At 51.2% G+C, this 17,451-nt stretch overlaps 4 protein-coding genes across 4 annotated transcripts; 3 read left to right on the top strand and 1 right to left on the bottom strand.

The window, feature by feature from the left end:
* Window positions 1-4,080: 4,080 nt before the first annotated feature.
* NEUTE1DRAFT_41039 (uncharacterized protein) lies at window positions 4,081-5,634 on the top strand (the record flags this gene model as incomplete). The annotated part of the gene is made up of 4 exons (XM_009851925.1): window positions 4,081-4,508; window positions 4,578-4,881; window positions 5,017-5,246; window positions 5,319-5,634. The coding sequence occupies 4 exons, from the start codon at window positions 4,081-4,083 to the stop codon at window positions 5,632-5,634; spliced, it is 1,278 nt and encodes a 425-aa protein (XP_009850227.1).
* A 1,407-nt stretch (window positions 5,635-7,041) lies between these two features.
* NEUTE1DRAFT_101253 (uncharacterized protein) lies at window positions 7,042-7,667 on the top strand (the record flags this gene model as incomplete). The annotated part of the gene is made up of 2 exons (XM_009853146.1): window positions 7,042-7,105; window positions 7,417-7,667. 2 exons carry the CDS (start codon window positions 7,042-7,044, stop codon window positions 7,665-7,667), a joined length of 315 nt encoding a protein of 104 aa, XP_009851448.1.
* A 2,587-nt stretch (window positions 7,668-10,254) lies between these two features.
* NEUTE1DRAFT_110524 (uncharacterized protein) lies at window positions 10,255-12,537 on the bottom strand (the record flags this gene model as incomplete). Its single annotated transcript, XM_009853145.1, has 1 exon — window positions 10,255-12,537. One exon carries the CDS (start codon window positions 12,535-12,537, stop codon window positions 10,255-10,257), a length of 2,283 nt encoding a protein of 760 aa, XP_009851447.1.
* Window positions 12,538-14,476: 1,939 nt separating this feature from the next.
* On the top strand, window positions 14,477-16,621 carry NEUTE1DRAFT_146768 (uncharacterized protein; the record flags this gene model as incomplete). The annotated part of the gene is made up of 1 exon (XM_009853144.1): window positions 14,477-16,621. One exon carries the CDS (start codon window positions 14,579-14,581, stop codon window positions 16,619-16,621), a length of 2,043 nt encoding a protein of 680 aa, XP_009851446.1.
* Window positions 16,622-17,451: the final 830 nt, after the last annotated feature.

Here is a 17,451-nt window from a genome sequence, read left to right as displayed (position 1 = left end):
CCCCCCCCCCCCCCCCCCCCCCCCCCCCCCCCGAACCCCTCATTCAGGGATCGATGCATTCGACCAGATCCAGACTGCCAGGTTATCATCGCTGTCCTGCTTGTCTCAAGTTCAGGCATGATTCCAAGCATCTTCTCAAACATCAACATGGGAAACGAGTTGGTCTCTTGATGTCGGTCTCAGGTCGGTTCATGTGCCTTGCATTGCCATCACCTTCTCCCCGTTGACTTGGAAATTCATCATAATCCCATCACCATTTTCTTCAACGGGAGCTGATGTTGTTTATCACGGATTTCTTTCCAATATCGGGCATACATTGTTTGCTTTAGATGTAATTGTGTGGGGGTCTATCCAGTCTTCGGAGTCTCGGAACTAAGCAATGGGATGAGAATAGGAAACTTATAAACTTGACAGCAGCTGGAAGCCGTCCGCTTCTCCATATTCCCCCCATTCTTCCGCCCATTTTAGTACCACGGTCTTTATATCTTGTACGGGAATAGAAACAGACGGGATAAACCCAAGCCAGCATAGACCATGTTGGAAAGGCCCGTCTTATTGCCCGTTATCCACTTCTTCCCGTCCCTTCAAGCATTCTCTCCGCCTCCCCGTTTTCCCGTCCCCTCCCCGGCTCCGTCTAGTGTAGTTCTCCACCACTTATCTCTCCGTGTTGCCGTTTATATGACCGACCAGGGAATATCATCAAGGAGCCTGGACAAATTCCCGAGGCCTAGGTCTTGGGACGCGGCACAACGCAGTTACTCAACCACTCCGCTTTTTTTTTCTTTTCCTGTCTCCAATTGTTTCTGTCGTGGTCCAACCGGAACGGGGTTTCCGGGGGATGGCAAAAAGATATCGGGATCAAAAGTGTCCGAAAGCAGTGTATCTCTCTGTGTGGAAAGAAAAGATGAAAATTGTTGGACACACAACCTAAAATTGTCGTCCGAGTTGTACATTGTCCGACTTGATTAGGTATCAGGTATCTCAGCAGGACTACGGGGAAGAGTAACTCAAGGGGGGTAAGGGGTAGGTAGTTACTCTCTTGTCCATACATTTTTCTTCCAAGGGGGGATGTTTTTCATGAAAGACCCGAGGTTTGTCAACCTTGTGATCCTCGTGATGGGTTACCGGAAGTTCTGCTTGGACGAAAGCCGCGAAGGGCTAAAGTTTCAAACTTTGTGTGTTCGTCACTCCCACTACGTACCCAAGAAGATGTCACGGTACCTAGACGTCGATTCGGATGTGGGATTGCGGCTCAGCTGGCGTCGTTCGTAACGGGTAGTGATATATGGAGAACTCACTCAAGCCAACAGTATGTTGCAACCGGCAAGCCCATCTCTCGCTCTCAGTCAAACGAAGCCGCGGCCGCGCCACCGCCACCACCATCGGCGCCATGGCCGTGAACCGGCGACACAGGTTTCGAACCCTCAAAATTGTGAAAACTTGACATCGATTTTGTTGTTTCGCCGCGATTATGGAACTGCCATGTTCATAAAGGCGCCACCTACCTTGAATCACCAAAAACTTCAGGGTCCAAGCGAAACACACACTCAAGCCAAATCAGGCAACCGTTAAATTGGAGGGCTTGAAAGGTACCTTAGTAATATCGGTCAACTTGGTTAGCTCTTACCATCATCATCTACCGGTTGCATACTACATAGGTACATACTATAGGCGCGTTACTGCAGTCGGTCGGTATGTATCATGTATGCAGGCCCAAGATGCATTGCATTATTGGGTGCATCAGGATTACTTATACCCGCCAGTCACCATGCTTAAAAAGTAAAACATTTCAATGACAAGCAAGCAAGCAAGCAGAACGAAAGCATAACTTACAATACGCATGGATGACCCATGAGTCTATCAACCTGTGGCAAGAAGACATGACATGCATGTGCCCGTTGGCCGGACGCCGAAAAGTAACGGTTGCCCGCGGATCGAGCCGCGCCAGTTGGCCCACGCTGGCGAGGGTAAGCTGGCGAAAACGAGGAGTACCTGGGTATTCTTCTCTTTCGTTGATAAACTAAAGAGCGTGGCAATGAACGGGCGAACGGATTCAATCGCGATAATCCCAAAAAGTCTTGACAAGTGCAAACACTACCTACAACTATTATCTTCTTTACGCCTTGGTACCTTGATGTCATTTTCGTCACTCGTTGCGACGGACTTGAAAGAAAGCAGTGATGTCGTGGACTTGGCCTAGGGAATAGGAAACGTTCCACATCGTTTTCTTTTTCCCCTTGTGTTTCCTCGAGTCTTATTGACGACAGAAAGCTACATTTACGTGGATGGGCAGTTCGCATCCAGGTTAGGCCAGAAGACGATCGCATCATTTCCACACTACATACACCACACCAAACCGGAACTCGAACTCGTGAAGGTGGACCAACGAGCTAAACCGAATTCGTCGCAAGAGTTATCTTCACGGCCGAGTTGAGGTTTTGCAGGCATGGACATATCCAATGAAGGCAAGTTTCATTTCGCGAAAACCCCGGTTCATGCTTCAGATGTGCTGCGAGAGTGCTGCGTGAGTGCTGCGTAAGCGCCATGTTGTGTACTTCTTCGTTCTTCATCGTCCATGGTTCGCATTGCCAACGAACAGTTTCGAGACATTGCTCGACTACCCTAGGTAAGTGAACAGGATGGATGGATGTTCTTACTTCGGTGTGTAGTCGAGATGATGGCTCGAGCGGTTGACAGGGTCTTCTTGGCTTTTGTTTTTTGAGGCGCATCCGAGGACAGAGCAGCGACTTCGGAATAAAAATTAGGGACCGTCAATCAGAAAACAAGAAGACAACGAGGTCAAATTCTAGGTCGAAGCGAACCCGCCGTCATGGAAGGAGGGTCCAGGGGAAAGATGGGAAGAGGGGGAGGTCGGAATCAGTTGGCGTATTTTCTCAGATAGTCTACGTTGGTCTACGGGCGTAAAAGAAAGCCACAATGCCGGACTCCTCCCCGGCACGTCGTCTCTCCTTCCCCGTGTGGAGTAAGGTGGACAGGACATCCACATTTGGGGAAGCAGCAAGGGCCGGGGATGGGGAAGGGGGAGGGAAAGAGGAAAGAGGATTGGGGGAGTACAAGGAACTTGCACACAAAAAGGTACTTACACTATGTAGATACATGTCGGTACAATTGCTGCACATAAAAAGAGAGCAAGTGGTGAGAACCAGCCACCCGTCACCCGTTCAACTGTCTTGTTGAAACAAGGTCGTCGTCCAGCTGTCAACCAAGTGAGAGCGTCTACCTACCTAGAAATATGCACACCAAATTCGCTGCAGGATGCCTGGCGCCTGTCACTCACTTCCACTGCCAAATTGAATTCTTCCAAAATCCAATACCGGCCTCCAACTGCCGTCCTCCGACAATACGATTTCCATATGCCGCTGTCTACCGCCGTCAGCCGTTCACTGTCTCTCGATCTCCGCCGAATCGGCGCCGCGGCCTTTCCTTTTCAAGCAATTCGAGGAGACGGGACGTTTGGGGTTGCAATGCCCGGCATATCCAAACCGATTCTCAAATCATCAAATCGCAAAATGACGGGCATCATGACTCGCGTGCAAGTCGAGAACATCCACTGACTTGGGGTGAAGGTGGGTTTCAGTGGGGCGTCAACGGGCTGTGGTGGGGTCATGGTGGGGTTTTCCCCAACCTTTGTGGTGGAGTAGAATTGGAGGGCTACAGAAATTCGATACAATGAGGCGTTCACTTTGGTGACTATCGGTAGTTTTCTGTAGCAGATCCCATGTACGTAAGGCGGGGAAGAGCCCGATCCGCTTCAGAGGCGGGGCAACAGATGGAGGCTGTTCCTGGACTGAGCTTCTCTTTTTGGTGCAAGTGAACTTTATTCCCCCAAATGCAGGAACCGCTTTCATGATCGAACAATCACCCATTGATGCCTCGTGTCAAGGTCAATATCATCTCGACCATTCCAAGACAGACATGGAAAACACTTGACATTCCATAACAGTTTTTCTTTCAAGTTGTTAGCAAGCCGATGATCGGGCATCCTGTCACACCTCCACGATCAGATTCACCTTCCATCACCACTCACTTCCACACCACGACGATTCAGACAGACCCTTGATGCCGATCAACCTTTTACATTGTATACAACACCAGGCTTCCCTGACTATCGTCCAAGCCCCCTTCGTCTACACCATACACTCCGAGACTCCATCCTTCCCCATCAAGATCATGGCCTCACAACAGCAATCACTAACAACCTCGTTCCCGGCCAACGTGGACGACGTGGTTTCGGACCCTGAGTCTCTCATCCGTCTCCTGCGCGCCTACGACCCTGCCTTTGATGGCGCACAGGCGGTGAGAGCTGCCTACGAGGACGCTCTTGTTCGGCACCACAATGACATGATGGACCATGATCTGGATGACACCGATGACCATGACCACAGTCAAGCCACCTTCAGTCGCGGCCTCACGGGGAACGCCCTCGTCGACTGGGTTACCACCCATATCAGCTCAGACACTTTGCTCTCTGTCGACGAGATGGACCAGTAAGGCGCCTTATCCTGGACGCCACAGTCCCAGATACTGTATCCAACACCACTAACACCGACATCCAGGTACGCCGCCCTCGAACGGGCCGGGCTCCTGCCACACTTGGAAGCCACCCTTGCCCAGTCTGGTCTGAAACCCAGCGATCCGTCCAAAATCCCTCCCCTCAGCGATCACCAGATCAGAGCGGCCACCCAGGAACTCATGCGATCAACTAGTCTCATCACCCGCCAGACCGAGGCCCTGCGCGAGCAACAGGACCACCTCGACCGGCTCGTTGCCGAGCACAAGAGGGATACCCAAGCCAGGGCCGCCTTGGAGGTTCAGCAGCTCAAGGGGCTGGAGGAGCGACAGAGGGACTTGGTCCAGTCGGTGAGTTTTACTTTTTATCATGATGTCACCATAAACACATTTCGATCCATCCGAGATCTTCAGGGTCCTGATGACTTTTGAATATCTTCCGTCCATCGGGTTGACTCCGCCACTCACCGACTAACTGAGTAACAGGTGGTGGAACTAGCCCTGTTCCTGGGCGACAAGGTTGATGAACTGGAGGCCCAGAATGAAGAACGGAAAGCCGACGTCGAAACGCTGGTCGATGGCATGTTTCACTCGGATGACCATGTCTTGTCAAGTCTCCAGAAATTAGGGGACCAGTTGAGTAGGTCTTGTTCTGGCGAGGACGCCAGCAAGGCGGAGGAAGACATGGTCAAGAGTTTGCGTGACATTTGCGCCAGGTTAGTACACTTGTCCTTGACGTGATACATCAGGGTCTGGCACAGCAGGGAAGCTAATCTGCTGCGAGATAGAATGATCAAGTTCCACGTGGAAGGGATCAGAACGAGGTTGGATAGAATCTACCTCGAGACCCTTCATGCCGCGGTAGAGTCGGGGGCTGGGGATCATGGTAGCACCGTCACGGTGGAGGATGTCGCTGCTGTCCAGCGAGAGTTGGAGGAACTCTACACCGAGATCCTTCCAGTCGGTCAGATGTCAATCGAGCACCAGTTCTTGCGACCTGCTCTTGATGATCTAGCAGCCAAGAACGGTCGCAGACTTGAGCAGTCGACACAAGCAGCGCATTACGTGGGTTATCCGTACTTACCTCTTGTCAAGCCAAGCTAACATGTTCAGATCGACGAATGCCTCAATTACCTGCTCGACCGCATCACCACCATCCGCGCGTGTCTCCAAGAGTATCTGTCTCATCAACAAGCCGTCGCCGAGTTTGCCAAACTCGCACGACCAGGACTTAATACCAACGGCCTCCTCCCCAAAGAGTCGCCGGACTCAACATCAGCATCCCATCACCGCCGACACTCCTCGTTTCCCCGCCAACTCCCTGCTGACTCACTATCCCCGGAACTTAAATCCATCCTCCAAACCCTCGGCATTTCCATTCCAGTAGCAGATCCATCACTCCAATCCCACCTTTCCGCTCTTCAATCAGCTCTCGACTCCACCCTAACAGACCGCCAACAAAAGCGCGACGAACTCTTGTCCACCGCGCAATCAAGCTTTGAAGACGCGGTAACGAAGCACATAGGTGATGCAAAGGCTGCACTTGCCATGCTGAGGGACTCGGTGTTGGCGGACAGTCCGTGGGGAGCGGTGAGGTTGGTCGATGAGGAGTTGGAGGGGAGTGTGGAAGTTATGCGACAGGAGCTGGAAAAGATAGAAGAGTGGAAGGCAGATATTGATGGGGCTGTCAAGGCTTCTAATACTGACGAAAGGAGGGAGCAATTCTTGAAAAGATGGGGGGAGAGGCTATGATTGTTTCAGGGGGGATGGCTTGATGGGCATGACATGAACAAACTGGTATGTCACGAATGTAATGATATGATAATTTCCTATGGCAATGATGGCGATAGGATTGTTTACGGTTGATACGTTACTAGACACGATAGAGTCGGCCAAAATTCGTCCAAATAACGGAGTTGGTAGTGTTCACGATGAACTCCAAGGCATCTTGCACTGCCCTATCATGACGCTAACAATCACGTCTAAGATTTATTGCTCGAGCGCGTCCACAACATACATCATGACTCAAAGCGGTCAAGACATCTGGGCGTCCGTAGGCCAAGGTGATCACAGATCCAAGCCAAGATGGACATTTATTTTCATCATGCGAATCGGAACTTGCGCATTCTCCTTGGTCGCCATGTTGTTAGTGGCTGTGCTGTCCTTCATCATTGGCAGCTCGTGGGTTGTGTTTGGGCCAAGCCTGGGTGGATCCACGATCACGGCACTTGCGCTAAGTGCCAATGACGATGATATCACTGTGTCTTCATAGCCGATGCCCGATGGCATGTTCCTGCTTTTCGGCGTAGGATCGACTGAATGGTTCCTGCATATATATTTCTTCGATCCTTTTTGGATGGTTTGGTAGTATTGGATAAATCTTGCATACCGAATCATCCAACTGAACTTCAAGAAGACCTCCGTCCATTCGCGGCATCAACCTACAACACGACTTGCTTATCGAGAGAAACGACCACAGCAACAAAACATCATCCAGATCTACAAACGAAAATGGACTCCGTGAAGAGAGCTCTCGACAAGGGCATGGACAAGGCTACTAACCCCAAGGATGAGCGTACGTTTTTCTTTTTCTCTCCTCTCCTCTTCCCCTCTCTCCCCCCCTCCTATCCGTGCCCTTCCCCTCCTGACCTTCCCCTCTTGGTCATGATCACTACTATTTCCCATCACGTCCACATCACTTTCAATATCCATCCACCACCTTCAAATCTGCAAAATCCCCTGACCTCAAACCCCATCACTTCAAACTCCAAATCAGAACAACACCCAGTTCGAACAACCTAACCCAAACCAACCCAAAGCAAAGCAAACCCAAACCAATCTAAACAAAAAACAAAAACTAACACACAAAAAAAATGGACGCAATAGCCCAAGTCCTCAACAAATCCTCCTCCTCCTCCTCTTCACAATCCCAATCCCACGCACTCAACATCAACCCCAACCTCACCGACCGCCATCCTTCTCTGACGGGCAGCGGCGGCGGCGGCTTCGATCAGCAGCATCACCACGTCGTCGGGGAAATGCCGCAGCCGGGATCGGGCCAGAGGAGCGTGGGGTCGACGGGGGCGGGGATAAATACTTCTGGTATGAAAGCCCCTACTGCAGGTGCAGGTCTTTGAGCATCAATTGCGATGGTTATGCTTTGAGCGAGTGAGCGGGCGAGCGTGCGTGCGTGCGATACATTATCCTTCAGATTGGCGATGGACTTTTTTCCTTAGTGGGTGATGTTGTTTTGTTTGGGGTTTAGAGGGAGGGGGAGGGGGAGGGGGGTTGGAAGAACGGGGACATGAGGGGAGGGGGAGGGGGGGAGCGGAGGAGATGGGGATGGGGATGATGCTCATCCCCCAGGAAGAAAGAAAAAGAAAATAAAATGATGCCTTGTGTCTTTATGTGTTTTGGATTACTTCCTTCTTTCCCTTCGTCTTCTTCTTCTTCTTCTTTCCATTTTCTTTTCATTCCTTTCTAATTTGAGCTCCCTTTGGGCGAACGATTCGCCGATGTCTACACCTACGTATTGATTTATTTTTTTATTTTTTTTCTTTCAAAACAACAATCGACCAGAAGAAGAAAGGTCAGTAACTAACCAATCCACCACCATCATCAAAAAACGATACGACCGAACAAAAAGACCGTCGAGCAGTAAACCAACACGCACGCGATATGGGCTACGGCCCTGGTACCCAGCCATGCTACAGCGGGACTGAACCTCAGCTTGGTGGTTTGCACAGGGGTAGTGTTGGATCGGTGGGATCATCGGGGTCTGCAGATTCTTCTTCTGGTATTGTTGAAGGAGTGGGAATGGGGATGCAGTCGCATGGACGGTATGAGCATCGGCAGCCGAGTTTGCAGGAGCAGAGGAGGGGAGAGAGGATGGGGTGGGATATTGGTGAGCATTTTGATGTTTGAGTGTCTACCTCTACACTACGGGAGTTTGTGTGCTTTGGTTATTGATGTGTTAGTATGGGATCATGAGGGATGAAGCTGCAATTGGGTTTATGATAATGGGGAAGGGAAATGGGAGAGGACAAGGGGATAGGAAATGGGAAAGGAAAAGAGACAGGAAAAGGGAAAGGAAATGGGAAAGGGAATAGGACAGGAAAATGGAACAGGAAAAAGCAAACTTGTATGGACTTTTTTTTTTTACAAATTACCTCTACCTACTTACCTACCCGAGGCGAACTTCGAGTGCGATCGTCCCTTCCTAGAGATAATTCCGAGTTTATCTCACATCACATGACATCCATCTCTTTAAAGGATAATCAAACTCTAGCGTAGGGGAGGTATCATTCCCAGGTTCCCCAACGCTGGGTCGCCGGGCAAGTTCAAGCCTGCCCCTGCCCACCGCCGACGAGCACAGCAGCAAACCTAACCGAAATCAACATAGCAGGCTCCAATTTCACCAATTGAAGGGGAAGAAAGGTGCACCTTTCATCATTAGTAAAAGCAAGTAACTGAATAACAGCTTGCCATACGAATCTGCCTTGCTTGTCAGGTACCTCTAGTAAGCACCTAGGATTATCAATCACGGGGCTTTACATGTACCGCCCCTGGCACTGGTACTTTGAAGATGCCGCTTTGTTATATACCTAGATCTGCCAACCGCAGAAGCTCATTTTGACGTTAGTTCATTGCCTTCTCATTTTTATTGAAGCCATGCAGGTATTTAAACAAGAAAATAGGAATTTACTACATGTTCCGTAGTAGATTATTCGTAGGTGCTATAAGCCATATTGGCATTTCGACGTTTCGTTAGTGTCGAGTGTCTAGTATTGTGATTTGAGTGCATGTTTTTTTGGTAAGGACTGGTCTCCAGTGGGATTATCTACAAGCTTATTAGGGACTAGTGTTGGCGGTTGCAGTTTCTTCCAGCTACTATAAGGGACTCGTATATAGAGGTGGCCCGTATGTTATGTTGTGAATTTCTGGTTCCCAAGCTATTGCACCAAGCCCCTGGCACCAGCAATCCCGCGCTCGGCTTCCAGCTCGTCGTATATGACCAGCTTTTGGAGGGGGCTCAGCTACTTTAGGATTGGGTGAGAGAAGGGCAGAAGTAGAACGAAGGAAGGGATCGGGACAATTGCGCCTGCTGGATGATAGGTACCTACCTAAGTACCTGAATGGAGTACCTGGAGGTCCTGAAGCTGGTAAATTGTGTCAGACTGGACCCGAAACCGAAACGCGAAACCGAATGTCGCGAGTGTGGTGAATACCTCTAGCAGATCTCAACCGACGATTACCTCTGTGATCCGACGTGTACCTACCTTATGATGCTGACCTAGAGGTGCACGATGGTCTCGCTTTCACGAATTGTCTTTGTCCTAACATAGGTACCTACCTCTACCATGGTTTTCCACAAGAATAGAGGTGCCTACCAGTAAATACTTTCGGCTGTGGTGCAGTCTCAACGCTGTTCTTATTCCTCACGACCAGATGGCCTGGCCCATGCATGTATGCTTGTCTGTCTATAGTTCTTTCTACCTACTACCCTTTAATTTTGTTGCCGTGAATCAGTGTGTCCAATATGAAGTGTTCCGTTATCCAGATTCCCTTCTCGCCCCACTGGGTGAATATTCCATGAAATTTAGAGATACATGAATACCTAGGCTATGATGATGATACTTCGCTGGCCTTCAATTTATGCTCATGAACGCTTTTTCCTTTCATATTCCTATCGCATGTCAGGTATCCAACCCCAGAGCAACCAACCTATGCGCTACTTCCCGTCCCTTTCTTCAACAACGATTTGAGCAATCCCTCGGGCTTCTGTGATCCCTCGGGCTTCTGGACCCCTCTAGCCCCCTTCTGCGTAGAGGTAGAGGTAGGTTTCTGGACACTAACCGTTCTCATTTGTCCCGTGTTCATCTCCGTTTTCGACCTCTTCTCCGGCCTGGTTTCCGTCCCTGGGCCGGCGGTGGCGGCGGCGGCCGCCTTTCGCTTGCTGCTTCCGTTGTTGATCCACTCACTAGCAACACGCGGAGGACCAACACTTGTGCCGACTTCCGCCATCTTCGCTGCTGCTGCCGGCGCTCTTGCTCCTATATTTGCGGCCGTAGCTTCTCCTCTCATATCTCTACTCCCTAGAGGTATTCCACTGGCACTGACACTGACACTGACACCGGCACTCCCTCCCGTAGCACTACCTCCTCTTCCACTCCCTCCAGCTCCAAGTCCAACTCCAGCATCACCCTGCCCCTGAACCTGCCCCCTAGAGGTACTCACCCCCCTCTTCTCTTTTTCTTGTTCCCTCTCCATCTCCCTCCTCATCTCCTCCCTCTTAATTTCCTCCCTCCTCATCTCCTCCCTCCTCTCCCTTTCCCTCTTCATTGTCTCCCTCTCCGCCACCCACTCCTCCCGACTCAGCGGCCGTCTCTGCACCTCCCGCCCACTCACAAACTGCTTCGGCGGTCGACTATCCGGCAACAGCCTTTGCAGCTCCATGCGCGTATTGAACTCGTCATGGAACGCCAAAGCCAGAGCGGGGTCGGTCCGGAAGATGTGCTGGAAATGGAGGTTGTGTACTAAGATCCGATAGCGGTCGTAGTTCTCGGGGCTGAGGTGGATGCCGGGGAGGAGGTTGGGGATGGCGACACCGGGGAAGGGGACACTGGGGAGGGTGGTACTGGGGATTGCGGTACTGGGGAAGGGGACACCGGGGATGGTGGTACCGGGGATTGCGGTATTGGGGAAGGGGACACCGGGGATTGCGGTACTGGGGAAGGGGACATCGGGGAGGGCGGTACCGGACAAGGTAATACCGGGGATGGCGGTAGCGGAGAAGGGGGAGGGATTGGGATTGGGGGTTTTGGTGGATGTAGAGCTGGAGCGTTGGGTTTGGGTTTGGGGTGGGATATGGGATGAGATATGGGATGGGAGGGGGGACCAAAAGGCAGGGGCGGAGAAGGAAGAAGGGGGATGCAGTTGTGGTGGTCGTAGTTGCTGTAGTAGGTTCTGCAACTGTTGCTGTTGCGGCAGTTCTAATTTTTTGTTTTGTTGAAGGAGTGCTACGAGTTCTTGTACTTGGTGCATCAGGTGCAGTTGTTGCTGTTGTTCTTGATCTTCTTGCTGCTCTTGGGATTCTTGCTGTTGAGGCTGTTCTTTTTCTCTTTGCTCTCCTTGTTGTCCTTGCTGCCCTTGCTTTTCTTCCTGTTGAGGCTGGTTTTGCTGTTGTTCTTGTTGTTCTTGATGTTGAGGATGTTGAGGATGTACCTGCTGTACCTGCTGTAGCTGCTGCACCTGCTGTTCTGGCTGTCCTTGCTGTCGAGGTTGTTCTGGGTGTGCTTTCGGCTGAGGCTGTACCTGCTGTTGCTTCTGTTGAGCATGTGGACGTGGTGGTTGTTGCCGTTGCGGGCCTTGCCCTTGCCCTTGTTGTAGCAGTTGTAGTAAGCCGAGTTGTTGTAGGCGGTAAAAGTAATGCAGTTGCTGTTGTGCCAACTGTTGATGTTGTTCCTGTGTTACGCCATGTGCGTGTCGTGGTTGTGACGGCAGTTGTCCCTGCTGTACCGGTGGTGGCAGCCAGAGTTGTCCCAGTTGGCGCATGTGATCCAGTTGTTGCTGCCTTATCTGCTGTAACAGTTGTTCCTGCTGGTGGTGTGGGGTGCGTTCGTGTGGTTGCTGTTGTTGTGGTGCTGGTATTAAGCTAGGTGGTGGTTGAAGCGGCGGGAGCTTGGTACTCGCGGGGAGAGCGGTGGTGTTGGCTGTGTAGACCATGGGGTTGATACCAACGGGGAGAATGGATGTGTGGGCCAGAGGTCTCGAAGGAACGGTCGAGTCGGTGTTGCGTGGAGGTGCCAAGATGCTGACGGGGGTTGGATATGGCGGCACAATGTTTGGAGGCGTGTTGGTGCTTGTCAAAGGCCTCATTGTTGAAGCAATTACTGGCGTCTTGCTGGTGTCAGTTTCAGGCTTATTGAGGTGGGAGGAGCGGGGGACAGCGGTTGAGCGAGGGACTGCTCCGGGTCCGCCCACGTTCCTGTTCGCTCGTGCGTCCATCTTGGTCTTCTTGTCTGTGAGTAAGCAGAAGCGATAGCGACGGTCTGTCGGGTACTCACATGTATTTCAATTGTAAGCTATGTGGTCGATAAAGCTGGTAGGTAGCTGATGTGGAAGGCTGAGGAGAGGGCAAGGCGATGGGTGTGTTGGAGGTTCCGGTTGACCTTATCAGAAATGCAAAGTACACAACAACCTGCCTGCTCCTCCTCCTTGCTGAGTAAGTGAATGGGGGTTTCTAAACCTGACCAATCTTCGTGTCAAGGTTCGGTGCCAGTTGAGGCCAGGTGAAGAGAGTGACACATTGGAAAACTGAAAGCTCGATGGATGGTCGGGTTGAAGAAGGCAACGGCAAAGGCAGCTTTAGCGACTAGCATTGCATGTGCAGATGTGGTCTACGCCCCAAGACCATGTGTTCGGGTCCTGACTAACGAAGTAGACGCACGTGCTGTGCATGTAATGTCTTGCAATACAAGTACTGTATTGCATCAGGAAATCCGGATTCCAGGCCAGGCATTGAACGCAGGGCTTTGAGTCTGCCAGTTGCATTGAGAAGCATGTGTGTGGTTGTTGGTTTATGAACCAGATCTGTAACCCTGCGTTGCCAACTGTGCTGTAAACCGGGTACCCGAGATTGTGCGATACTTATATTGTCTGCCTCTGCTACATGCCGATAAGAGCAGTTTACGGGGCATTCAGTGACGAAGAGGAAAACCTTGCATGGACGAGTCCCGTACCTATCATGACCTCCAGTCCTCGCTTGCCTCCATTCAGCATCAGATTCACTCATGAAACACATATAGGGAAAGGCAAAGGGAATCTGGGTTTTCAAGCCTTGGAACGAGCTTGTGACTTGCGAGTGAAAGAGAGAAATGGAGGAATCAAGCCGAGGAAGTGGGAGAAGGAAACAGGCAGAGCAAGGAAATCACGGCTACACTTTGATTCTAAGAAAACCGCCGGTAGCCATCACCCACTACCTCCTACGGTCCCAGATATACATCGCTCACTCGCGGTTTTGCACCCAATCTTCCTTCGCCGTGTGCCATGTGCCATCTGGCCGCCACGCCCGCTGTTGCGTCTCGAAGGAAATCAAGGTCAAAGGAAATCTTGGTAGATAGGTAGGTGGGTAGGTAGGTAGCTGAAACACATCCTCAACAGAAGATGCAACAAAACCCTCCATCATATAAATCCTCCTTGAAGCAGCAGCATCATTTCACTCTAGGACAACACAATGCTCAATGTACCATGATGAGATGGGTAAGTCAAACCCGTGAGCCAGGTCACTAGCGATCGCTGACCACACTGTTGCCCAAGACAAAGCTTCATCGCTTTGTCTCTTGTGGTTCATGCTCGGTATTTGACAAGGGGATTTTACTTTGTCTTGCGACCACAGTAGCGCACAGCTCAGAGATCTTGGAAGATGGTACATACGACAAAGGATGGGATTTCCAGGGAATGGACAACAGACAATGAAGAAGAGACGTGGGAATGGGGAACGAGGACAATGGATCCTTTCCTGGTGGAAACTGAACAAGGACAGGACAGGGAGGTAGGTAAACAATGGAGATTGTTAGGTACTTACTTCGCGACAATGCAAGACTTTGCCGAGGACAAGAGGCCGAGCCGAGTGGGTGGCGCTCAATGATCATGGCATGATTCATTGTTTTTTCTTTGATAACAGTCGCTACCAGAGGCCCGAGGGAGCTATGTTTGGATTTTCGATACTTCTTCTTCGTCGCCGAAAGACGGATTTAATACCTGCGACCATGGCCTTCATACCGCGAGCGACTGGAGTGTGTTTCTGTTTCCTATATTCGGTGAACATCAGTAGCGGCAGCTGAGTGTCGACTCGGACAGAAAGACAACGGGTGTAAACGACGACGAGAAAATAAGAGAAGCAAGAAACAAACCCAGAGAGAGAAAACAAGCAAGCAAGCAAGGTGTAAATAATCATCTCCAGCCTCACCCACTTTCGTGACAGCGATCACCTATAGCAACCTAACCTAGCAAGGATTCCCGTATCCTTGAACCTCACGCAAGCACCATGGAACCCAACATCCCCAGCCACGACGACCCAAAGTCAAACTATCCGGCCCAAGCCCAAACCGTTGACTCGTGGTCTTCGGGCAATGGCGATGAAATGGATATAGATCTGATAGATCCGGCCTTGGACGACTCATACCCTTTCGACACTCCTAACCCTTTCGACAATCCTAATCCCGACGACCCTAATCCCTCTCCTTCCCTTCCTCCTCCTCCTCCTCCTGCTCCCCCTGCAACACAACCTCTGCAACCACCACAGGATCAACCTCGTATATCCCTTGAGGTAATGCAGCGTATTGAAGCCAACATCGCCAGGGTACAGGCTGCACTCAATGCCATGGGCGCAGCCCAATCCCAGCACCAGAACCAAGATGCCCCTTACAACGCCCCTTCCACGCCTCCCAACAACCAGTCCATTGCTCCCAAAACACCCGCGGAAGGGGAACAAGGCAGCAAGAACATGATTCAATCCAGCCCCGTTGTTGACTTTGACGACCTTTTGGAAAGTCTCAAGAAGACTCTTGACAACCTGCCCGACGACGACAACGACGATCCTTGTTCTGTCACTCTTCCACGTCCGAGACCCAATGATATCTTGACGGTCCATGATCTCTTCACCCTCCTTCGTGCCGCTCCACCCAAGGTAGGATGCGTCATTCCCAACTCCGAGAGACAGATCTGGTACCGACCGACTCAAGCGGATTATGTGGAGCTGAATCAAACCGGCAGTGTGGCGGATATTGTACAGAACTACCTCCGCAAGCCATCGTACTTGACGACCTACTTGAGCAACGCATGTGGGTGGATGTTATGGTTCATGTATGACAAGACTCAGTGGTGTACTTGCCGGTATGATGCCGAGAACACGAGGTTCGTGAGGGGCAATGAACCGCCGGACGGCAATGGAAGTGGCGCCTTGGTCGTCGGATACAGGACGCCTTGGGCTCCAATCTGTAATGGTTGTCGAGGAGATAGGAGTGTGGAGGTAAGGGTATTGGACTATCTGGCCAGGTGCTTCAGTTTCCCGGTTCCTGAGGGGGGCAATATTTTGGATGTGATAGAGGCCAGGGTGCAGGCAGAACGGTTCCAACAAGCTGATGTTGCCGGGCCATGGACGCCGAATGGGCCTCCACCGGAGCCAGAAGGTGAGGCTGAGATTGAGCTGTCGGCTAATTCCAAAGCTTTGTCTCGCAAGTTCCAGAGTCTGCTTCAGGGGTTTTCGGGCAGGGCGTTGGATGAAGCGAATGCTGCAAGAAAGCCGAAGCGCCGACGTTATGAGGGAGAGGATGAAGCGGGCGAGAGCCACAAGCGTCAACGTGTTGAGGAGAAGCGCCATCGTCTTCCTGATGGATCCTTTCTCTATGATCCCTTTGTTGATGGTGCATCGGTTGGCGTTCCTCTTTCTGGTGGTGATCCTTTCGGTGGTGCTGGAGATGCCATGATGCTCGATGAAGATGATGATTGGCCTCCTGTTGCTGCTGCTCCTCCTCCTCCTCCCAGCAGTCCCAACGCACCTTACGTCGCCACCGCCAACAACCAAACTAACAACAACCCGCAGCCTCCCCAGCGACCACAACAGCTCCAGCGATCCCAACGATCTCGGCGACCTCGAGTTGCGAATCCCGAGGGCATCCCACCCAGAGCCACGGCTGCGGATGCCCATGCACGCCTTGCCGCGGAAGGGAAAGAGTATCCTCCGTGGCCTGTGGACCTTTTGCCGGGGCAGCATTGCAATAATTGCAAGAGCGTCAGAATGAAGCCAGCCAAGGAAAACACGAGAAAATGTCAGAAATGCATAGACACGCACGCCAAGATACGTGAAATCAACCGAGAGCGCGGCTACTGTACGAACATGGGGTGCAAGCAGCATCAAGGGATCCCCAGACCATTGAAGGAAAACGGAGAGCCGTTTGCCTACTGTCCGCAGTGTAGGGAGAAAAGCAACCAGAAACATGCTGCTAAGCTGAAGAAGGCCAAGAAGGGTCAAGATGGGGGTGGAGGAGGAGGAAGTGAGCAGGGAGATGGTCAAGCACAGGCAGCGTAGCAAGTGTATGGAGTCCAAATATTAAGAGAGAGGGAAACGTCTGAAGATCAGATCCAGACACAGGTAGGTATGTAATTGGGTGTGGAAGTAAAGATATCCTTGAAGAGAATCGATAGAAGTGTCAAATTGACGGTCTGGTGCCATGATGCCCTTTGTGCGAGCGTATGTAAACTCTGAAGGTCATGACTTGGGTCTACTGTTGCCTGCTCGTCAGGTCTTCAAAACCGAGCCTCAGACTAGCGGGCGAGTTTGGGCTAGTAAAGAGCTGCTGTAGAGGTCCGAAGGTGTCGGGGATTGTTCAGTCAGGGCTACCGTGGGATGACGGGACTGGATCTTTGGTGTCAGCAATCATACATAACCCTTCTTTGGGGATGTCTTGTAGTGTAACTGACAGCTTCCACTTACAAATTCGTCACAGCCGAGGTTTGGGCAGTCAGAAGCACCGACCTCACTTGAACGGCCTGTTTTGGAAATGATGGAATGTAAAAAGGAGATCAAATAACCTAAAAAATAAAATAAAAAGACCTGGGGTGAGAAACCGAGCAGATCCATCTCAACGTAAATCATCCACACCAAGATGGGAATGTGGATCTGGAAAAGAAGAAGTGGACGCCGTGGTCGGTCTTGCGGCGGCCAGAAACTGCACATGTCCTGAAAATTGAAGCAGACTGCGGAAAGCTGAGGGGAAAAGGCGATGTCGGGCAGATTTCGAAATGACAAACACCTTGAGTCCCTCTTCCTACAGTCACTCCTCCATGTCAAATATCCTGAAATGTCGTGGATTGTCACTGCCTGGTTGTTATTGCCGATGTTGGTGAGGAACAAAGTCA

Source organism: Neurospora tetrasperma, assembly GCF_000213175.1.
Source record: "Neurospora tetrasperma FGSC 2508 unplaced genomic scaffold NEUTE1scaffold_3, whole genome shotgun sequence".
NCBI lineage: Eukaryota > Fungi > Ascomycota > Sordariomycetes > Sordariales > Sordariaceae > Neurospora > Neurospora tetrasperma.
Note: the sequence above shows the minus strand (reverse complement) of the source record. Positions and strands in the feature narration are given on the sequence as shown.